This window comes from Hirsutella rhossiliensis (genome assembly GCF_020360975.1).
Source record: "Hirsutella rhossiliensis strain HR02 chromosome Unknown scaffold00008, whole genome shotgun sequence".
NCBI classification, from domain to species: domain Eukaryota; kingdom Fungi; phylum Ascomycota; class Sordariomycetes; order Hypocreales; family Ophiocordycipitaceae; genus Hirsutella; species Hirsutella rhossiliensis.
The window spans coordinates 1-23,076 of NW_025408674.1; the positions used below are offsets into that span (position 1 = coordinate 1).

Consider the following 23,076-nt stretch of genomic DNA (forward strand, 5'->3'; position numbering starts at 1 on the left):
CGATATTCAACCCCTATTTTCTGAAGGGCCCAGGCAGAGGTTCGGTCGGATTTTGCGAAGACCGGCGAGTGACGTTGATACCTTATATCGCAATTTGCTGCAAATTGAGTATTTCGTCTGACTGGGAACGCCAAAAGGCCGAAGACGCTGGAAAACAGAGGTCAGTCGCCCATCGAGGACCATAGGAACCGCTTCATCGTAGAATGCATGCCTCATAATAGAGGTTGTTGTGCCCGAGGTGCCGGTGCCGGTCAACGAAGCACATCACGAACTTCTCCTTCCAGGGGTCGAGCCACGTATTGATGCGTCCGGCGGCCTGCGGATGGCCGGCTGCTTCGAACGCAGGGACCAGTGTGTTATAGATAGCCTCATTAGGGCGTTAACGATCCTCGCCACTCTTTGAGGAAGGCTGTGAACGTAGGGCTCGGATTGCGCGATCTCCTTCCTTTGTTGCAGCAGGAAGTGCTTTTGCGCTTGGTAGAACGTTTTCGTTGATATGCCAGCGGCAGAGCAGGTGAACTACGTGGTGTAATTCTGGGAAAGCAACAACTGCATTCATTAGGGCAAGCTCACGATCTGTGACCATGATCCGCGGCGCCGGAATGCCCTCTTCGGCTGCCAATTGGAGTAGGCATTGCAGAGCCCAGCGGTATTGTGATTCAGCCTCCCCGTTGAGGAAGTGGGTGTAATATCGCGGGCAGAAGGGTGGTTGTGGTCTGTACAGGACGGCGATGGCTTCGGAAACCAGGCGCCCTCGCTGCTCCTCTTAATAAGGCGGAAGCCGCAGTCGCATTTGTATGTGGCCTGGTTCGCCCGGCGTTTTGATCTATGGGCGCTGGGGTCAGTAGAATCGCGATGCCCGCCAGCCCGCGAGCAGGTCATGTAGGCGTCGTTATCCTCCCCGATCGTACAATCAGGGCGTGGCCTTGTGCCTTGGCGACCAAGACGAGGCATCTTGGGCGGCCTTCTTTGAATCGAATTCGCGGTGGTGGATAATCCATTGCGGCGGCGGCGGTAAGTAGTAGGTGTGGAGAGATATCGCGAAAGCTTCACTTCTAATGCCTTGAGGACGAGGCTCGCTGCCCCACACCCGCTTCCGTAAACACGGACCGCATGGTGCCGTGCGCTCCCCAGCCTCTTCCTGCCACCTACTTCCGGCCAAGCAGAGCCACGCTTCTGCTGCCCGCTCGGCTCTCCCCGGGCCGCCTGACCGCTCCGGCCATGCTCCGGCCGGTCGGCGGCTCGCCCCTCACTTCGTGACCGCCGTTCTTCTACCAACCAGCGGGACCAGGGTCTTGACCCACGGCCTACGCCTCCATGGGCCTCTGATCTTCCAACGCCGGATTCTTGCTGGGCGCCGCAGAGTCCATTCCCCCACTTCGTCCCAGCTCGTTCGCAGCACCATGCCGCGAGAACGCAGCCTGTCGCACCGAGGTTCACCGCGCAACCAGGATCTTGAATCGCAGGCGTCCTATCGGCGCCGGTGCCTAACGCCCTTCACCACGCTTGCCAGGAGTCCCCACGATGAGATCCTCCGTGTCTTGCGAGATATGGACCGCCAGCGCGCCGAAGACCGAACCGCCGCCGTGAAGCTCAATCCCGATTTGCTGCAGAACGCCGCCGCCCACTCCATCACCGAAACGACCTGACAGAGCAAGCGCCTCTCACTCCGCCGCCGACACAGCGGGCGCTCCCCCAGGCCCCCGGCCGATGCGAGAAACCGTTCAACTTCAACGAGACTCTGTCAGATACGCATCACTACAACGCCACTTTCCGCGTCAAGGAGCAGGCATCATCGACAAGATCCTGGTGCAACGAAGTTCCGTTGCCCTCCAGGTAGAGCTGCTAAATCTTTCTAGCGTTTACCGAGGAACGGACGTTGCCGGTTTCCCACTGCGTCTTCTGCTATAGGAAGACACCGCCTTGAACTCGCCACCATGCAGTGGAGGGATCGCTTGTCGCCCTCCATGCTGCAGGCGACCAGGACTGTCAAGAGTGTGGCGCGTGCCTTCCGTCACACGAGGGCGCCAGAGTTGACGTGTGCCGCGAGTGTCGCGCCGGCTTCGACAGTGGACGGCTGCCTAAAGCCTGCTCGGTCAACAACATGGCCATCGGTTGCGAACATCGGTACCCCGAAGAGCTTGATGACCTCTCCCCCGTTGAAGAGAGACTCATTGCCCTGCATGCGCCTTTTGGCTATATCACCAAGTTCACAGTCGACAACAAGACCCGTTCGGGAATCAGCTACCGCAAGCACGTGAAAGGACATATCGTCGTCCCGAACAAGTGGATGATCTTGTACGGTTCTTCTCATCCCTTACTGCAGGCCATTGAGAACATCCACGTCTCTTGGAGCGGTCCGGCAAAGCCTGGCTCCGCAGACGTCAGACACCTGCTTCAGGTGCGCAAATCTCGAGTGGCAGCTGCCCTGGCATGGCTGCAGGAACAACCCGCTTTACGAGATATCGCAATTAACCAAGCAGAGATAGATGGCTGGCAGTATGCCGACGGCTCCACTGTTCCGACCGTCATCATGGACCGCATGCGAAGGGAGGAACCGTCGACCGTTGAGAAGACACAAACGGACCACATAGTCCCGGACACTGATCGAGGCTTGGAGGAAAACAGCTTCAGAAGCATCGATGAACTGGTGAACTCGATCAACCCCACTTTTGCGGCTGAATCTTGCGATTTAGATCGTACTCTGTCCCCCGAGCAGACTCAACCATCCCCTGGTGAGCCGGCGACTCTTGTCCCCGACTCGGCTGCCATCGGCCTGGAAGTTGACGCCGTCTGTGAGATGTCTGCTTCCGGCATGTTTCCTCTCAATGGACCGGCTGCCTTCGCCGAGACCGATAAACTGTCGTTTCTGGCCGACATCGTCAACGCCAATCCGGATCGACATGGCAACTCTGTGCCGTGCGTTATGCAGGTCCAAACTGCGGGAGACCAGCCGTTTGTCCGAGTAGAGCGTGGTGCGGATTTTGCAGACAACTTGCACGAAGATTTCTTCCTCGAACATTTCCGAAGCTTTTCCGTGGGAAGGGTGGCCCGAAATCGAAGGGCGACTCGAGTCACAGCCGACAAAGCGTTGCTGCCGACCGTCGTCCGAATCACTCTCTTCATTACTGGGCCAGATACGTATTGCAACGGCACGAGGCCGATTGCCACCCATCCTGTCTTTTGTTTCTTAGTATTCAACACCCTCCTTCGCTCCTCCAACCGCCGCATCAGCATGGTTCGTGTCGCTAAAGATTCCTTCCACAGGCTCGAGCAGCGTATGCGAACTTGACGAGGACCGACTGAAGAGGCGAGAGGCGGAGATGGGAGGCAGGACCACGTCGGACCCCGACATATCGGTCTTGCTTCGCGAGCTGTCGATTTTTGGCCACGCACAGCCGCTCTCGAACGAATCCCGTTTGCTTATGCGGAGGAAGATACAAGCTGGAACATTTGGGCCGGTATGCCTGCAGTTTGGATTACCATCAGTCCCAACGACATTAATAATCCGATAAAGATGAAACTTGCCATTCATAGGCTGCACGATTATGACTCTGCAATGGAGCTTTTAGCCGATCTCCGTGAAAGGTACGACAGAATCGCCCTCAGCACCATGGATCCGGTTAGCTCGGCCATCTTCTTCCACCGAGAAATATCCTTATTCTTTGACAAGTACGTGAACACGGGCCAGGAATCGATCTTTGGAAAGATTAGCCACTACTACGCCACGGTGGAAACGAACGAGCGAGGCAGCCTCCACTTCATGGACTCCTCTGGCTGGACGGCAACATGCGGTTACCGAACCTGGTAGACGATATGGCCAATCCTGCGGAAGAAGGATACCGTGCCCAGTGATGGTACGTAGACTCTGTCTTTCACGAGTGTTTAGATGAAGATGCTGGAAAACCCTGCGACAACAGAGCCCATCCATCCCGTGGAGGAGGTCATGACCAGCACCTCGGCTCTCACTGCGGCCTTCGAAGACGAATCAACTTCATCGCGTACTGTTGCCAAGTACTCCACACGTACACCTGCCTCAAGTATTCTCTGAAGGGGATCGTTGAACAGGTGCAGATCCACAGAGACGGACGGCCTGCCGCAAGCACCGTGGAAGATCGTCGAGAGACAGGGTTCACAGAGGACTTGCTTCAGATCCGGCGCAACCATCCACTCGTCAATCGGTATAACAAGTCGTTGGCGGTCGGCCTTCGTCCACAACCATGACGTCTCGATGATCTTGACCAAAACCAAGGGCCTGGCCATGGTGTACTACATCACGAACTACGCCACCAAACTGGATACGCCGATGTGAAAGCATTGCTCTTGCCGCCGAGGTTGCCCGCCAACTTCGCGAGCCGGTCGTCCGACGTCTCGCGCGGATCCCACCCTGCCCGACGACAGGCAGCAGGCGGTATTGAATGAAAGCCGTCAATTCCTGATGAGAACGGCAAATCGGATCTTCTCCGAGCGACAACTCTCGGCCGTAGAGGTCTGTTACCTCTCCTTGGATATGACACCGACTTTACCAACGTGCCGCATTGGTCTTTCCTGAACCTGACGGCGCTCTATTGGGCAATCTTTCGGCTATGGGCACATCTCCGCCATCAGGCCGGCGAGCTGACGGACGCTGAACAGCCCCGGAGACAATCCGTCTGAGGCAAGGAGGCGAACCCTTTATGCCTGGACGCGTACGCGTACCGGGGCCATGTTCTACGAGACCTATGCCTGTACGACTATATGTCAATGATTCATTTGATGCGTCGAAAAGTCGGAGTGAAGACGACTCACATTTTTCTCGATGGGCAGGATTCCGACTGTGACGGCTGGATGCAAAGCTTCGACGGCCAGACCAGTACGCCGTCCCGATCTTCCAGGATACATCAGCGACGACCATGAGGACGATCACCCAGTGTATATTAAGCGGTACGCTCTAACCCCAACAACATTTTGGCCCGTCTGACAGCCTGTGTAGAATTCGGTCCTACATTTGGCGTTATTCGTCCCTTGGGAAAACTTCGTTTCTGAAAGCCAGGCGATATAACCGACATATGGACGACGCATCAGGCGGGCTTTGTCCCCGCCTCCGTTTCATGTCTCCAACATTTGTCTTTTGAAAGTCTGCCGAAGACGCGCGTAAAGACACCTCTGGGCCAGTCGATCGGAGGGTGACGACACAATTGACGTTGAGTACCACTGGACGACGGCCACTACGAGGATGAGCCTCCAGCGATGGCTCAACATCAGGCACAGCTCTACTCCAGATTTTGCGGAATTCCGTGCAAATACGGACGCCACAAAGACTCCCTCGTCCTCTTGGATCTAATACGCGACGTGCGTAAGGGAACCTCGCTGGAGGACAACCTTTGTCCAACGTCAGGAGGATCTGTACCTCAATACCCCACGACCAAGGCGACACCTTGTGCCAATTCCAATATTATCTCGAGATGATGTCCAGCAGCAGCCAAGGCCCAAGACCTGTTGCATCTTCGATGCTGGACGACATCGAGGTGGTTCTCAGGGCACCGTACTATCCACGAATGGCGCCGACATCGACGATACCTAGCTCGCTACGGCGATATGGACACCTGCTGCGCTCACAGGCAGTGACCTCAATGAACAAGGCCCTCGAATGCTCGTTGACGTCACTCCGGCGACTAGCTTCGCGGAGATGGGGCACACCACCGCAGCCACCTTCACACTGAACTATCTACAGACCATGGCCCTTCAACTCGTTTGCCTGTTTCTGGACAAGTATACTGCCAATCCGGACTCAGCTGGCCAACATCTCAGTATACCGGCGGGCCGGGTGGCACGGGAAAGTCGAGGATCATCGATGCCCTGAAGGACGTGTTCGCGGCGAGAAACCAGCCACATCTTCTGCAGATAACCGGCACATCGGGCAGTTCGGCGGCCCAGATTGGCGGCACGACGATCCACTCGGCCTGTGGGTTAGATTCCCATCGCGATCCAAACAAACCGCCTCCCCCTTCTCGGAGGCGAAGAAGTGGATCTGGAAACAAAGCTGGTACTCGTGATTGACGAGGTCAGTATGCTGGGAGCCACTCTGCACAACGTCAGTCGTCATCTCCAGGCACTCCGTGACTGTCCGGACGAGCCATTTGGTGGGATGCCTGTAGTTCTGCTGATGGGAGACTTCTACCAGTTCGCCCTGTGCGAAACAAGCCTCCTGATCAATAGACCGCCGGACGGAACAGGCACCTCTGCGACAAGCGACCATATCTCACCATAGCGGCTGTAGATTGTGGCATCTGTTCAAAACCGTTGTGCTCCTCGAAGACCAGGTCCGGGCACGCGACGATCCAACTGGCGCACTCCTGGATCGAGTTCGTGACGGGCGGCAGACACGGCAAGACCTCGACTTGCTCAACGCCAACATTGTAGGACGCTCCCAAATCACCTTCGACAATGGTTTGCGTGCTATAACGCCGCTGAACCGCACCCGCTGGGCCCTCAACATGGAAGCTGTCGTAGGCTGGGCGCGCTTCAACAAGCAACATATCCGTATCTTTATCTCGACTCACACCTGGCGCAACGGCACGCTTTCTCCAAACATCATAGCACAAACCATTGGACAAGGTGATGACTCTGTCTGCAAAGTCCCTGGTGTCTTTTTCTACGCCCAAGGTATGCCGGTGGTTGTGAACAAGAACATCTATACTGGCTTGAAAGTTGTCAACGGAGCCGAGTTTACTGCCGTGGACGTTATACTCGATCCCAATCACCCAGGATACTGCTTGGAGATGACGACAATCCACTTCGGGCCACCGCTAGGCATTCTTCTGCAGTCTCAAGAGACGAAAACGTTGGCGATACCGTCCCTGCCGTTGGGGACCGTGCTCATCCGACCCATGTCATACGCTCGATTCGACTAACTCTCTTCAAATTCTTGTCAGCAAGATGCACGACGTGGATTACCCGTGGCACCAGCGTTTGTTCTTACCGATTACAAGGCCCAGGGTAAACGTTCGTCGAAGTACTTTAGACTGTGGAAATCGTGTGACCAATGGGAACCCTCCAAATGCAATTTGAGCCTCTATGTGCAACTGTCCAGGTGCACTACGCTTCAGGGCATCAATATCGGTCCCGTGAGACAGCATGATTTCATTGGCAATGGGCTGGATCAGGCCATAGTTGATGGAATGCAGAACTTAAGAACTTGGCCGTAGAAACGAGACGAATGTACGAGAATTAGGGTTGCGAAAGATGGCATACTGACCAAGTTCGGGAACGGGGGTCGCTAGCACTGCCGGGCGCGTTGATACTGCCGGCCAACTAATGCTTTAGTCCGTTCCTCAAGGCATTGGCGGACCCTGAAGGGCCGGTCTCCTGTCCTGCTGAGGTGCCTTGAGGAACGAAGAGACGAGGATCCTTCTTCCGCCACCTCCGTCAGCGGGCCGCCAGCGCCCGTGCCTTGTGCCTTGAGGAACGAAGAGACGAAAGGATCCTTCTTCCGCCCCTCCGTAAGCTCGGGCCACTTGGCGCCCCGTGCGAGCTGCGCCAGCCTTCACCGCCACCTTCCACTCGGCCTTGCCGAGCCACACAACAACTCTCCCTCTTTTTCCGTTCTCGCCTCCACCGCCCGCGTTGACCGCTCCGGCTCCGGCCCCGCCGGCCCCGCTGCCGGCCCCGCTACGGGCGGAGCCCTACTTCGACCATGGTCCAGCCCGGCCCCGATTGTCCATTTGGATACGGATCCTGTGCTGGGAGACGGTCTACCCAGAAATCGACGTCATGGGGGCCTTGTTGTATGGGCAAGGACGCCATGCACTCCGGCAAGAACCGTACAGCGCATGATTGGCCCTCCCGTTTTGCGGGATGCTTCTAACCCTAAGCCCTCACTTCGTAACCGCCGCCATCCCCTGCGATAGCGGAGCCATGAACCACGTCTCCGTCTGCCCATCTATCCTTCACGCAAGCACCTCTGAGCTTCGGCAGACTACCCCGTCCATGAGCATTCGAAACCTTTGCTGAGTTTCTCGATCACATGTCGTGGTCGCCGTCTTGCTCCCAGGTGCCAGTAATAGACTGTTTCTTTCCTTCTTCCATGCACTCGTTCGGAACCATCCCCTTGCACCATGCCGCGAGAACACCCAGCCACGGTCTCACAAGAGGTTCGCCGCACCTTAAGGGATCTTGAATCGCGCCGGTCCTATCAGCGCCGGTCACAGACTGTCAGAGTTCCCCATGACGAGATCCTCCGTGTCTTGCACGATATGGATCGCCGGCGCGCCGAAGACCAAACCCGCCGCCGTGAAGCTCAATACCAATATGCCGCACACACAGCCGCCAGCCACTCCATCACCAAAACGACCTAGAGAAGAGCAAGCACTTCCTCCACCGCCCACGCAGCCAAGCGCCCCCAAAAGGCCCCGGCCGATGCGAGAAACCGTTCAACTCAGCGGGACTCTGTCGAGTCCACTCTACATCACTATGACGCCTGTTTCCGCGTCAAGGAGCTTGCGTCATCAACGCGATCCTGGTGCCACGAAGTTCCACTTGCCCTTCAGGTTGAGGCCTCCAAGTCTTTCTACCAAGCGTTTACGGATGAGAGGACGTTGCCGGTCCCACTGCGTCTTGCTACAGGAAGACATCGCCTTGCGAACTCACCACCATGCAGTGGAGGGTCGTCTGTCACCCTTGCTGCTACAGACGGCCATGGCTCTCCAGGAGTGTGATGCGTGCCTTCCGTCGCACGAGGCGCCGGAGTTGACGTGTGCCGCGAGTGTCGCGCCAGCTTCGACAGTGGGCGGCTGCCTAAGGCCTGCTCGGTCAACAACATGGCCATCGGTTGTGAGCACCGGTACCCCGAAGAGCTTGATGACCTCTCTCCCGTCGAAGAGACTCATTGCCCTGCATGCACCTTTTGGCTATATCACTAAGTTCACCGTCGACAACAAGACCCGTTCGGGAATCAGTTACCGCAAGCACGTGAAAGGACATATTGTCGTCTTTCCGAACAAAGTGGACGATCTCGTGGCCACGGTTGTTCCTCATCCTTGCAGGCCATCGAGAACATTCACGTCTCTTGGAGCGGTTCGGCTAAGCCTGGCTCCGCAGACGTCAGAAACCTGCTTCAGGTGCGCAAATCTCGAGTGGCAGCTGCCGGCATGGCTACAAAGGAACAACCCGCTTTATGAGGTATCGCAATCAACCAAGCAGAGATGGACGGCTGGCGGTATGCCGACGGCTCCACTGTTCCGACCGTCATCATGGACCGCATGCGAAGAGAGAACCGTCGACTGTTGAGAAGACACAAACGGACCACATAGTCCCGGACACCGATCGAGGCTTGCAGGAAAACAGCTTTAGAAGCATCGATGAACTGGTGAACTCGATCGATCCTACTTTCATCGCCGAATCTTGCGATTTGAACTGTACTCTGTCGACCGAGCAGACTCAACCCTCCTGGTGAGCCGGTGACTCTTGTCCCCGACTCGGCTGCCATCGGCCAGGAAGTGGACACTGTCTGTGAGACGTCTACATCCGGCATGTTTCCTCTCGATGGTCCGGCTGCCTTCGCCGAGTCCGATAAACTGTCGTTTCTGGCCGACATCGTCAACGCCAATCCGGATCGACATGGCAACTCTGTGCTGTGCGTTATGCAGGTCCAAACTACGGAGACCAGCCGTTTGTCCGAGTAGAGCGTGGTGCGGATTTTGCAGACAACCTGCACGAAGATTTCTTCCTCGAACATTTCCGAAGCTTTTCCGTGGGAAGGGCGGCCCGAAATCGAAGTGCGACTCGAGTCACAGACGACAAGGCGGGCCGACCGTCGTCCGAATCACTCGCAATTACTGGGCCAAATACGTATTGCAACGGCATGGAGGCCGGTTCGCCACCCATCCTGTCTTTTGTTTCTTAGTATTCAACACCCTCCTCCGCTCCTCCAACCGCCGCATCAGCATGGTTCGTGTCGCTAAAGATTCCTTCAACAGGTTTGAGCAGGCCTATGCGAACTTGACCGAGGACCGACTGAAGAGGGCCGAGGCGGAGATGCAGGGAGACAAGGACTACGTCGGACCCCGACATATCGCTCTTGCTCCGCGAGCTGTCGATTTTTGGTCATGCACAGCCGCTCAACGAATCCCGTCTGCTTATGCGGAGGAAGATCCAAGCTCTGGACATTTGGGCCCGTATGCCTGCAATCTGGATTACCATCAGTCCCAACGACATAAATAATCCGGTAAAGATGAAGCTTGCCATTCATAGGCTCCATGATTATGAGTCTGCAAAGGAGCTTTTGGCCGATCTCCGTGAAAGGTACGACAGAATCGCCCTCAGCACCATGGATCCGGTCAGCTCGGCCATCTTCTTCCACCGAGAAATATCTCTATTCTTTGACAAATACGTGAACACAGGCCAGGAATCGATCTTCGGGAAGATCAGCCACTACTACGCCACGGTGGAAACGAACGAGCGAGGCAGCCTCCACTTGCATGGACTCCTCTGGCTGGACGGCAACATGCGGTTACCGAACCTGATGGACGACATGGCCAATCCCGCGGAAGAATCGTATCGTGCCCAGGTGATCCGATACATAGACTCCGTCTTTCATGAGTGCCTAGATGAAGATGCCGGAAAAGCCGTGCGACAATGAGGAAGCCCATCGAACCCGTGGAGGAGGTCATGAGAGCACCTTGGCTCTCACTTCGGCCTTTGAAGACGAATCCAATTTCATCGCGTACTGTTGCCAAGTGCACTCCCACATACACCTGCCTTAAGTATTCTCTAAAGGGGTCATCGAACAGGGCAGATCAACAGAGACGGACAGCCTGCCGCTTCAAGGCACCGTGGAAGATCTTCGAGGAGACAGGCTTCACAGAGGATGGCTTGCTTCAGATCCGGCGCAACCATCCACTCGTCAACCGGTACAACAAGTCGTTGGCGGTCGGCCTTCGTCATAATCACGACGTCTCGATGATCTTGACCAAAACCAAGGGCCTGGCCATGGTGTACTACATCACGAACTACGCCACCAAACTGGATACGCCGATGTGGAAGCGCATTGCTCTCGCCACCGAGGTTGCCCGCCAACTCCGCGAAGCCGGTGGTGCGAGGTGTCGCGCGCCAGGTCCCACCCTGCCCGACGACAGGCAGCAGGCAGTTTTAAACAAGAGCCGTCAGTTCCTGATGAGAACGGCAAATCGGATCTTCTCCGAGCGACAACTCTCGGCCGTCGAGGTCTGTTACCACCTCCTTGGATATGACACCGACTTTACCAACGTGCCGCATTGGTCGTTCCTGAACTTGACGGCCCTCTACTGGACAATCTTTCGGCTATGGGCACATCTCCGCCACCAGGCCGGCGAGCTGACGGACGCTGAACAGCCCCCGGAGACCATCCCTCTGAGGCAAGGAGGGCGAACGCTTCTATGCTTAGATGCGTACGCCTACCGCGGTTATGTTCTACAGGACTTATGCCTGTATGACTACATGTCGATGATTCATTTGGTGCGTCGAAAGGGTCGGAGTGAAGATGAATCTCACATTTTTCTCGATGGGCAGGATTCCGACTGTGACGGCTGGATGCAAAAGCTTCGACGGCCCGACCAGTACGCCGTCCCGATCTTCCGGATACATCAGCGACGACCATGACGACGATCACCCAGTGTATATTAAGCGGTACTCTCTAACCCCCCGGCACCGTTTTGGCTCCGTCTGACGGCCTGTGCAGAAATTCTGTCCTACATTTGGCGTTATTCGTCCCTTGGGAAAACTTCATTTCTGAGAGCCAAGGCGATATAACCGACATATGGACGACGCATCGAGCGCGGCTTTGTCCCCGCCTCCGTTTCTACGTCTCCAACATTTGTCTTTTGAGAAAGTCTGCCGAGGACGCGCGTAAAGACGCGAAGCTCTGGGCCACTCGATCGGAGGTGACGACACAATTGACGTCGAGTACCCACTTGACGATGGCCGCGAAGAGGAGCCTCCAGCGATGGCCCATCGTCAGGCCTACAGAGCTCTACTCCAGATTTTGCGAAATGCCGTGCAAGATACAGACGCCACGAAAGACTCCCCGTCCTTGGAGGTTTAATACGCGACCTGTGCGAGAACCCGGCTGAAGAAGAACAGCCTTTTGTGCTACGTCAGGACGATCTATACCGGAATATACCCCATGATCAAGGTGACGCCTTGTGCCAATTTCCAATCTCTCGAGACGATGTCCAAGCAGCGGCCAAAGCCCAACGACTATTGCATCTTCGGATGCTGGATGATATCGAGGCTGGTTCTCAGCGCACCGTACTGTCCGCGAATGGCACCGACATTGACGATACCTAGCTCGTTACGGCGATATGGAGTCCGCCGCTGCGCTCCCGGGTAGTGACCTCGATGAACAAGGCCCTCGGATGCTTGTCGACGTCAGTCCGGTCACTAGCTTCGTGGAGATGGGACGCACCACCGCCGCTAGCTTTACACTGAACTATCTACAGACCATGGCCCTTCAACTCGTTTGCGTATTTCTGGACAAGTATACTGCCGATCCGGACTCAGCTGGTCAGCATCTTCAATATACCGGCGGGCCGGGAGGCACCGGAAAGTCAAGGATTATCGATGCCCTGAAGGGCGTGTTCGCGGCGAGAGACCAGCCACATCTTCTGCAGATAACCGGCACATCAGGCAGTTCGGCGGCCCAGATTGGCGGCACGACGATCCACTCGGCCTGTGGGTTAGATTCCCATCGCGATCCAAACAAACCGCCTCCCCCCTTCTCGGAGGCGAAGAAATGGATATGGAAACTGAAGCTGGTACTCGTGATTGACGAGGTCAGTATGCTGGGAGGAGCCACTCTGCACAACGTCAGTCGTCACCTGCAGGCACTCCGTGACTGTCCGGACGAGCCGTTTGGTGGGATGCCTGTCGTTCTACTGATGGGAGACTTCTACCAGTTCGCCCCGTGAAACAAGCCTCCTGATCAACAGACCGCCGGACCGAACACAGACCCCTGCGACAAGCCACCATCTCTCACCACAGCGGCTGGTTGTGGTACATGTTCAAAACCGTTGTGCTCCTCGAAGACCAAGTCCGCGCACGCAACGATCCCCAACTCCGCGCACTCCTGGATCGAGTCCGTAACGGCCGGCAGACCCAGCAAGATCTGAGCTTGCTCAATGCCAACATTGTAGGACGCTCCCAAATCACCTTCCATGACGGTTTGCGTGCTATAACGCCGCTGAACCGCACCCGGTGGGCCCTCAACATGGAAGCCGTCGTGGGCTGGGCGCGCTTCAACAGGCAGCATATCCGTATCTTTGTCTCGACTCACACCTGGCGCAACGGCACGCTTTCTCCAAACATCGTAGCGCGAACCATAGGACAAGGTGACGACTCTGCCTGCAAAGTCCCCGGCGTCTTCTTCTACGCTCAGGGCATGCCTGTGGTTGTGAACAAAAACATCTACACGGGTTTGAAAGTGGTGAATGGGGCGGACTTTACTGCCGTGGACGTAATACTCGATCCCAATCACCCAGGATACCACTTGGCGGATGACGTGACCATCCACTTCGGGCCGCCGCTCGGTATTCTTCTGCAGTCCGAGGAGACGAAAGCCTTGGCGATACCCTCCCTCCCGGTGGGGACGGTTCTCATCCGCCCCATGTCACATACACTTGATTCGACTAACTCTCACTTCAAATTCTTGTCGGCAAGATGCACGCGACGTGGATTGCCCGTCGTACCGGCGTTCGTTCTCACTGATTACAAAGCCCAGGGTAAAACCTTCGTGGAGGTACTGTTGGAGCTGCGTGGAAATCGTGTGACCAATGGTGAACCCTCCAAGTGCGATTTTACGAGCCTCTATGTGCAACTGTCCAGGTGCACCTCGCTTCGGGGCATCAAGCTTCTTGGTCCCGTGAGGTACCATGATTTCATTGGCAATGGGCTGGATCAGGCCATACTTGATGGAATGCAGAGACTCAAGAACTTGGCCGCGGAAACGAGACGGTTATACAAGGACCAAGGTTTCGAAAAGTAGTGGCAGTATACTAACCATCCCGATAGTTTGACCCTTTCGTACGTCGTAGCCACGATCGGCCAGCTTCTACTCGATCTGCGGTGCTGTCGACTAACCAAGCGTATCCCTTCACCGCCGACCAAGCATGGCTGCTGACATGTCCATCATATGCGACTCCATCCTCTGCTTTACCCTGCTCCATCGCGACCATCATTTGACTCATCGCCGTCCCACTTGTCCCGCTCGGAGCTCGACCGTACACGGACTCGGCAAACATCCGAAGCTGCATCGGGAATCAGGAATCCCCATATTGCTCGATGATGTCGCTCTTTCCACCGCGCTTCGTAGGTCGTGCCATTGCGATGGGGTCATACCGAGTGTCTCACACTCTTTCTTCTTTGCATCCCACCACGGCGGCAGTATACCGGGACAACGCTCGACGCGCTCCAGGAAACGCTTGAAGCCACGCAACCCGTTGGCGGCACCACCATATATGCTATCCGCGTCTGCTTCGCCTTCAATGTTGTACATGTCCTCAACGCGCAGTCGGTAGGCGTCGATCAGCAGCCCGTAGACATCTCTTTCCGATCGATCATGCAGCCAAGTGCGATTTTCAAGACGCGTGAAGGGGCGGATGACGCCCTGTTCCAACCCCTTCGGAGGCGATGAATTTCCCGTTGTAGGCCCATCTTGGAACGATGTCGTGGCGTCGGCCTGTTTGCCACAAACCTTCTTATGGACCTTCCAGTCTGCCTTCTGGCAATCCCTGGAGCAGTACGGCGTGGTGGAACATTTCGCGCACCTCTTGAGGAGGGCAACTTCAGGCGGCGACTTCTTGCAGCTATTGCACTCAAGGGCCATGATGACCTAATTCCGATGACCAATTCGTTGAAGGTTGCTTGTGTGAAGAGGCTGAATCAATTTGAAGCTCATTTGTGAACAGGTAAGGTGCTGTAGCGGGTCCAAGCAGCCGCACTACCACCTCTCTCTCCAACAGACTTGTTTTTATAAAACAACCCGAATGCTCGCGCTCGGCTATGCCCAACTCTCGTCCCGTTCCTCAAGGCATTGGCGGACCCTGGAAGGGCCGGTCTCCTGTGCACACAAAAATGCGGTATCGGCGCTGCCCGCGATCTGCGCCACATTTTGTTGTACGTTCAGCAAAATGTGTTGTACGGATAACTACCCATGCTTACCCCCCCTTCTGCTCACCCCTTATGCTCCGCAAAAATGTTGCCGCTCCATACAAATTGGACCAACTTCACTTATACAGAATCTACTCAATTTTAAAGCTTTTGACAAACAGTCACCTGTAACGGGTATAGAAATGACTGAACTTACATTTTGTGAAGTCAGCTGATGACCATAGGTGTCGTGACTCGTGACACCCCGGCATCGCGAAATGGCAATTTCGACCCCTAATCTCCTCCTGCCTCCTTTGCTTTCCACTCTTGCTCATCCTCCACCACCTGTCACAAATGGCAAAAGGCCTCGTTCCATCTATACAGAGAACGTGATGGCTGAGGCAATCCTCGATGTCACTGATAACGGTCTGTCGCAGCGCCAGGCTTCTCAGAAATGGGGATACCCCAGAGTACTATTTCCAGCAGAATGCGAGGTCAGTCGGCATTAACCGACCAGGAACAACCTGGAAAACTCCTATCCAGAGACCAGGAGGCCAACTTGGTTGCATGGACTCTTCGCCAAGAATCTCTGGGTTACGCTCCGTCCCAGAGTCAAATCCGCGCCTGCGTTGTTGCCGTTCTGAAACAGCAAGGCTGCGACTCAAGATTGGGACGTCATTGGGTAGAAAAGTTCATTCAACGCCATCCAGAACTTAGAAGCAAGGTCGGTAGGCGTCAGGAAGCCAACAGATTCGACTCATTTACTCCCAAAGCAGTGCACTGGTACTTTGACGTCAGGGAGAAGGAGTACGGGTGGATCAAGCCGGAGAACACCGTGAATGTTGATGAAGGGGGGATTATGTCGGGTTTTGGTATGCAATCAACTCTCCATAGGCGATATAAGCTAATACAATTTCTTTGCTAGGTCTGGACAGTCTGGTGGTTGGAAGTTTGGACCCTAAACGGAAGACTCTTCTCAAGGGACCCCAGTCCCGCAGCTGGACCACTTTTATAGAGGCCATCACCGCCGACGGGCGCGCCTTGACTCCTGGCATCATATTTAAGGGCAAAGATCTCCAGGCACAGTGGTTTAAGGACGAGTTTCGAGAATTTGCGGATTGGAACTACATAACTTCACCAAATGGATGGACGGACAACCACATTGCCGTCGAATGGCTTGAGGAAGTCTATTTGCCTCAGACGCGACCTGACGACGACTCTGAGGCCAGGCTTATCATTCTGGATGGACATGGGAGTCATGCAACGGTTCGTACTTTGTTTTTACGGCGATGAGGCCCTGCTGATTTGACGACAGAATAAGTGGATGGCTACGTGCTTTCTGAACAATGTCTACTGTTGTTATCTTCCATCTCACTGTTCTCGTAGCCTCCAGCCATTAGAAAACGTTGTTTTCAATGCTATAAAGACAGCCTACCGGAAGGAGCTTGACAGACTGGCTTCTTTGACGGATTCCACGCCTGTTGACAAGGTCAATTTTATACGTGCGTATGCCACGGCACGTCAAACGGGAATGACAACAAGAAACATCTTGTCCGGTTGGAGAACCACTGGAAATTGGCCAATCTCGCGTTCAAAGGCGTTGGGGCATCCTGAGATCCAAGGAGACAAAGTTACGGCATCCCCGGAACATAGGCCTTTTTTGGACTCTGACGACACCCCGAAATCTAGCCGCCATATTCGTGATCTTGGCAAGAACAGAACACCTACGACTCGGAGGCGATATGCCAAGACAGCGAAAGGCTGGGAAACTCAAGAACAGACACTAGCAGAACATGGTAGTAAAATTGCTAGGCTGGAGGAGGAAGTGGACAGGCTGAAGAGAGGAAGAAAGAGAAGAGCGATCCCTAACCCAAATAGACGCTTCATGCGTCTCGCCGAAGCTTTGGCGGCCGGTGAGGCCGTCCCCGAAATTGGGAGTCCAAAGAAAGCCGTTGTGGTGGATTGCGACTGGTTAGAGGAGGTGGTGGAGTCGGAGACGGAGACAGCTTCGGTGATTGAGGTCAACGTATCTGGGCCTCCGCAGCGCACCACGCGACAGGGTCGCGTCATAAAAAGACCAAGAACCAATTAGTGTGTTCAATTCTCATTCAAATGATGTATCTTTTATATTTATATGTACATAGTTCGCCGAAATATGAGCAGTTCAAAAATCAGATTTTGGGTGAGGTTTGTCTCATTTGGCGGAGCATAAGGGGGGGGTGAGCAGAAGGGGGGGTAAGCATGGTACCCCCTTTGTTTTCCGGACTTTGTAATCCTGGATTCTTACTTTCTCGGACGTTTTCAGACCCTTCGCACAGTGGTGCACACTCTCACAAAGAAACTTTGCAGAAAAGGCATATGATGTAGTAATGGGGTAGTTGCATCGTATTTCGTGTCTCTGTCTTCCTCTCTTTCTGTCCTAAACTCGTAGTATATGTATATGGTTAAGGCAGGCTGGGGGCCCCCAGCCTCTCGACTGGAGACGTTCCAGTCTTTAATAGGAGCTTTCCAGCCTCCTCGTTAGACGCGGTTGTCAGCTCCCTTGTTGGCGTAGCTGCCCATGGGTGACCTGGCTAACTCGACCAAGAGACGTTCTTCGCAACACACACAATGTATCGATTGATGATACTCGCATTGGCAAACATTTTCTTAATCCAAGCATTAGGTTTCCAATGAGAAGTTTTAAATTTAGTAAAAGTGTTCAACTTCTCAAGGCAAAGGGCAATTTAGGGTTAAAGGATGGCAATTGCTACACCGGCATGAACAAATGGCTACACCGGCATGACTCTTACACCGGCATGACTTTTACGGCCTCTGATTGGTCTATCCCTTGTTGTTAGTGCATTTGGATTCTGCCAACAGCTCCCGTTGTACCCCGGGCTTTACTCTGCAAATTGCGACGCCACGCATCTTCGCCAGCCAGCTATCACGCTAATTACTCCTTCGTTGCGAAGCCTACTGAGAATAATTGTTCCCGACTTTGCAAAGCCACAGGACTGCAGGAGCAGTAGTGTTTCGGACTCCTTGCTGAGACCAACACTCAAACACAAGCTGTATCAGACATCGCCACAGCCTCGTTTTCAAGGCTATCTGCACCACAAACCAGCTCTTTCCTTGTACTGAAGTAGTCCCCTCTTTCTCTCTTTCATCGTCGAATCGACTGCCCTGTTAACCATGTTCTGCTCCGTGCGTGCGACACTTTTCCTATCGCGATCAAGACCGCCAATTCGGCATTAGTTATGTCCCAACCTGGCTTTGGATCTAACTCGGTAAGAAACCGACGACGACGGAGCTACCAATCACGCCCTCGAAAACGACAGCGGCAGAACCAGTCTGATAGTTCAAGACCACCTTCGTCTAGTAGCATAGGGACGAGCATTGGCCAGCAGCGGCAGGCGAAGAAGTGAGTGGGAGCTGCTTAACAGCGACGAGGAGGCTCTTCCTTCTATAGTAGTTAGATAATAGAGACGTAGATAGCTGTCCCTAAGGGTGGACTAGAATTGACATTATTTCGTGTTGCAAACTAGACTTCATTTTAGTGCTCGCGGCTCGCCTCAGTTGAAGATGGGGCCTTGTTAAGAGATTTGGCTTCACCGCCTTCACGCGGATGTACCTGTGGATCAAGGAACGAATGGAGCGAATCAGAGGCTGTAAAAGTCATGCCGGTATAAGAGTCATGCCGGTGTAGCCATTTGTTCATGCCGGTGTAGCAATTGCCTAAAGGATAGGTATGTCGTATAGGCGGGATGGCTCCGGACAGACAGGTTCAGACAGACATATTGCAGGGATTATCGCGCTAAGCATGGGTTAAAAGCCATCGCGCCTTGACTACAACCTGAACGGGAATAATCGTTCATCGCCCCTTGCTAGGGTGCGCGTCGCAATAAGAATCGCGTTGTTCAGGTTCAATGGAGATCCAGCATCTCGTCCGACGCGAACGCGAACGCGATGGAGATCCAGTACCGCGACAGCCTCCCGATGATGTCCGCTCCGGCTTCGACAAAGCTGTAGAAGCCCTACCGCAAGAGCATCTCCGCGCTCCTGTTACCGGTGACGAAGTGAACAGCCCCGAGGAAGCCCTTCACTGGTTCCAAAACTATGCATTCACCCAGGGTTTCGCTCTGGTCACTGCCAGCAAGGTACGCGACCGCCTGCGAGTGAATTGTATCCATCACGGTAGAGGTACCCGAAATACTCGAAAGCTGCCGGACATCGTCACAGAGGGAGGGGACCGAAAGAAGGAGCTTACGTACACCAAGGCCAAGGAGTGTCCTTAGTCTTTATGTCTCCTACAAAACTATCCGGAGCGGCCGCGGAGGATAGAAGAGCGAAAAGGCTGGGTGGTCGGTTTCACTTACGCGTACCATACGCATCCGCCACTTCAAAATCCCTTCCACTACGCCTGCCATAGATCCCGTATCCCAGAGCGGGCTGCGGCAGTCGATCTGGCCCTCGCGCATCGGACTGCCGGCCTGTCAGCAACTGAATCAACCCGGATTCTCGACCAACACGGCTTAGGCAACTGTCTTTCTGCAAAGGAGTTCTACAACCTGAGCCGGTCTGAAGGAGACGCAGCAGTCAAGAAGCGCTTGACGTCTTGCTCACTTGTTTGGAGTTCGAGGACTTCCGTGTTCGTTGCTTCTTCAAATACCTTCTTGACGACCAAGGACGACGGACAGCGCGAGTACTCGAGCACCTGTTCTTCTGTTCTTCCGAGCAGATCCGCCTGGGTAGAAGATTCGTCAGCGGATTCCTCATGCAAACCGATGCGACGTTCAACACCAATTGCCTCCACCTGCCTTTATCTGTCATAGTGGGAATCACAAACACAGGCAAGACATTTCCTCTGGCTTTCGCCTTTATAACATCTGAATCAGCTGAAGCCTTCGAATTTGTGAATGCTCAATTGGCAGAACTGGTCTGGTACGATTGCCCACCACCTCAAGTCGTTCTCGGGGATCAAACCAAAGGGCTCGCTGCCGCGATGGCGGCGTCCCAAGCGAGCTGATCCTCAGGGTGAAGATGGGCAAATATTGCAGCTCTGTGAATGGCATGCCGCAGAGAACTTCAAGAAGCGATTGTTAGACTCGGGCAAATATACGAAGGAACGAAGGAAGAGCTACTTCGGTTTGTTTGGGATTACATACAAGCTCCCGATGAGGCGCGACTTGAAGAACGGCGAGGCGAGCTGCTCGCAGAAATTCGGGAGCCGGAACGCCTTTATCTCAAGAATAATTGGCAACCGAAAGAGCGCCAATTTGTCCGAGCACACACACGACAGTACCCGAACCTCGGATGTAACAGCACGCAGAGGAACGAAAGCTACCATGTCGTGGTCAAACAGTCTCTGAACAGGCAGCTTCCCTGCAGGCATCCTGTCAAAACTGGCCGAAAGCTTGAAGAAATTAACTCAAAAATCACTGAAGACGAGGATCGGAGCAGGGCTGACGTCCCAAGGCTGTTGGACCGAGCTGCTTTCCGCCTTCTTATCGGGAAGGTTCCACACTACGTTCTAAGCAAGCTAGCTCCGGAGTGGGAGGCAGCAAAAGCTCTAAGATGGAGGCAAAACACTGAGCTCGAGAAGGAGCGGTAAGGTATTGGGCCTTCTCAACGAACCTGGATGTCCCTTCGCGTGTGAGTTCCCACTCAGATACGGCCTGCCCTGTCGACACTGGCTGTACGAGGCTGTTGTCAGGTCCTGGCCTGTCCCACTCAATGTCCCACTCAATGTCCTTCATCCACGCCGGTTACTCGACGGACCTGCGGTGGTACGCAGCTGGACCATGTCTTATGCAAAGCAGCCAGCTCCCGAGGTCACAAAAAATCCAGGGGATCGTTACCAAGATGGCGGTAGGAACATGGTTCTTCAATCGGGATTGGAGGTCGTTCAAGTACAGGGGAGCCTCGGCGGACAGCAGGCAGAGGAGTTCTCGAGACTCTTTCGCCTACAGAATGACCGTCTAATAGCAGATTTCCAGGCGCAGGTACAGTCAAGAGCCCTCCTGCCTCCGGAATTGCCGGAAGCACTGCATTCGCCTGGCTTGAAGAGGTTCAAATCGCACGGTAGCACGAAAAGGCGATCCATGACCGGCCGTGAGGCCGCAGAGCATACTGCCGCTCGAGCGGACCGAGCCACTTCGGATTTGCTGAAGGGAGTTGATCAGCTTCCTGACCCTTCCTCGACCCGTCCTCTCCTTTAGCAACTTCGCCACAGCTTCTTCGGGAAACGAGACGTAGTCGAACACGGAGCACGAAGGATATAGAGAAGGCGACGACTGCTGGGAAGTCTCCAGATAGAGCGGAAAGGCCCGAAAGGGTGAGGAACCCGATATGCCTAAGCCGCGGTGCAGAAGCGGAAGGCTTCAAGGAGGATGAAACGCAGTTGGAACTGCAACAGCGGCCTACCCAGGATTGTATACTAGTGGATTTCCCTTCAGACTGAAAAATGGCACTTGTGCCCGTTCAGGTTGTAGTCAAGGCGCGATGGCTTTTAACCCATGCTTAGCGCGATAATCCCTGCAATATGTCTGTCGGAACCTGTCTGTCCGGAGCCATCCCGTGCATTAACGACTCTGTTCCAATCTCGTCTTGCTACAGATTATCAATAACCCTACGTGTGTCGCTCAATATGCATCTTATGTGACGTCTTTGTATCTACACTCGCTTCAGACTCGTTGACCCATCCAAGTGAATTGGAAACGGCAAGAGGAGCAGATATCAACCTCCTATGACTCTTGATTCCTTGGCTGCTAGACTTACTTTGCGGGTGTGACCCCGCAAATCCAAGAGGCCGTGCATCGTGGCCAAGGAGACCGTCATCGACTGAAAGTTCTGCTGCTGCTCCGCAGTCAAGATGTGACGTTCTGCGACCACTTCGATTGGCAGTTCTCAATTCGGAACTCCGAGGTGAATTTCTTCCGCGCCTGAGCCGGCTGATTAGCAAGAACAGCGCGGTACTGCAAAGCAGACTAGCACCAACGGTGCCCGTGATGATGCCGATAGATGTCACCCTCTCTCTCGGACCTTGACCTCCTGCTTCAGTAGAATCAAACGCGTCGTGGCTCTGAACCAAACTAGTGCTCGTGGGAAGAGCGCCGTAAGTCGTTACTCGGCCGGATTTGACGTTGTCTCGGACGTCAATCTTCGGATTGATGAGAGCAGTGAGGTTATTGACGGCATCCTCCTCGTGGTGATAAACTCGCGAGCTAGGCATCCACAAGTCTATCTGGAGCTTGTCTACCAAATTTTCAGGGTAATGTACTTTGGCCACAGTGGTGATGTAGCCCCAGGAGTCTCTTGTATCATAGGGCTCCAACGCGTACACTGGAAGTGTGTCAGAGGGAAACGTGCTGGTAGCGGCCAGAGCTCGGGGTAAAAGTTGGAGAATAACTGAAGCAGCGCTTAGGTTCTTCGAAATAAAAGTATAGTTTAAAGGGGATAGAAACCCTATTTGGATCGGAACAGTTTCCGGCGGAGGCGTTTGATAGCGGCCGCTGGGCGAGATTCTATCAGATGGGTTTGTGGGGAGAGGCTTGGAAAAGAAAGCTTTTGCAGCCTCAAGCGAAGCCGAGGTTGGTCTCGGCGATGTTTTGAGACCGATTGAGGTACAACTTCTTGGCTCGCGAACAAGATGGTGGTAACATCTATAGGGACTCCGTTAAAGGCTTGACTGGTGCGCATGGTAAATGATTCAGTCGTTCGCTCGACGGACGGACTTGCGTCGACGGAGCTTTGAATCAAAGCTCGGACATCCGTTGTTGAGTGTAACGAGGCTACTGTGAGCTTTGCTGCAGGGCTATCTGGAGGCAAGAAGTTCTCAGGAGTAACAGCTTGATGAGACTTGATGACCGGCGGCTGCATCCCAGGAGAACCTCCGTCTCCTGCATTGGATTGTGTAATAACCCAAGTCGGCTCAGTGATTAATGTAGTGGGAGGCGGAGGATCAGGAACCACGAGTTCTGTACTGGCCACTTGGAA

The 23,076-nt window shown here is 54.5% G+C and overlaps 6 protein-coding genes across 6 annotated transcripts; 5 read left to right on the plus strand and 1 right to left on the minus strand.

Moving 5' to 3' along the window:
- Positions 1 to 1,403: 1,403 nt before the first annotated feature.
- On the plus strand, positions 1,404 to 1,649 carry HRG_07237 (uncharacterized protein; the record flags this gene model as incomplete). Its single annotated transcript, XM_044865708.1, has 1 exon — positions 1,404 to 1,649. The coding sequence occupies one exon, from the start codon at positions 1,404 to 1,406 to the stop codon at positions 1,647 to 1,649; it is 246 nt and encodes an 81-aa protein (XP_044718672.1).
- A 455-nt stretch (positions 1,650 to 2,104) lies between these two features.
- On the plus strand, positions 2,105 to 3,811 carry HRG_07238 (uncharacterized protein; the record flags this gene model as incomplete). The annotated part of the gene is made up of 3 exons (XM_044865709.1): positions 2,105 to 2,975; positions 3,268 to 3,461; positions 3,518 to 3,811. 3 exons carry the CDS (start codon positions 2,105 to 2,107, stop codon positions 3,809 to 3,811), a joined length of 1,359 nt encoding a protein of 452 aa, XP_044718673.1.
- A 5,698-nt stretch (positions 3,812 to 9,509) lies between these two features.
- Positions 9,510 to 10,618, plus strand: HRG_07239 (ATP-dependent DNA helicase PIF1; the record flags this gene model as incomplete). The annotated part of the gene is made up of 3 exons (XM_044865710.1): positions 9,510 to 9,613; positions 9,957 to 10,035; positions 10,094 to 10,618. 3 exons carry the CDS (start codon positions 9,510 to 9,512, stop codon positions 10,616 to 10,618), a joined length of 708 nt encoding a protein of 235 aa, XP_044718674.1.
- A 320-nt stretch (positions 10,619 to 10,938) lies between these two features.
- Positions 10,939 to 13,517, plus strand: HRG_07240 (RmlC-like jelly roll fold protein; the record flags this gene model as incomplete). The annotated part of the gene is made up of 7 exons (XM_044865711.1): positions 10,939 to 11,405; positions 11,527 to 11,643; positions 11,696 to 11,862; positions 12,304 to 12,792; positions 12,945 to 13,321; positions 13,391 to 13,438; positions 13,494 to 13,517. The coding sequence occupies 7 exons, from the start codon at positions 10,939 to 10,941 to the stop codon at positions 13,515 to 13,517; spliced, it is 1,689 nt and encodes a 562-aa protein (XP_044718675.1).
- A 646-nt stretch (positions 13,518 to 14,163) lies between these two features.
- HRG_07241 (MYND finger domain-containing protein) lies at positions 14,164 to 14,836 on the minus strand (the record flags this gene model as incomplete). The annotated part of the gene is made up of 2 exons (XM_044865712.1): positions 14,164 to 14,258; positions 14,350 to 14,836. The coding sequence occupies 2 exons, from the start codon at positions 14,834 to 14,836 to the stop codon at positions 14,164 to 14,166; spliced, it is 582 nt and encodes a 193-aa protein (XP_044718676.1).
- A 1,122-nt stretch (positions 14,837 to 15,958) lies between these two features.
- Positions 15,959 to 16,499, plus strand: HRG_07242 (DDE superfamily endonuclease domain-containing protein; the record flags this gene model as incomplete). Its single annotated transcript, XM_044865713.1, has 4 exons — positions 15,959 to 15,971; positions 16,025 to 16,365; positions 16,415 to 16,431; positions 16,493 to 16,499. The coding sequence occupies 4 exons, from the start codon at positions 15,959 to 15,961 to the stop codon at positions 16,497 to 16,499; spliced, it is 378 nt and encodes a 125-aa protein (XP_044718677.1).
- Positions 16,500 to 23,076: the final 6,577 nt, after the last annotated feature.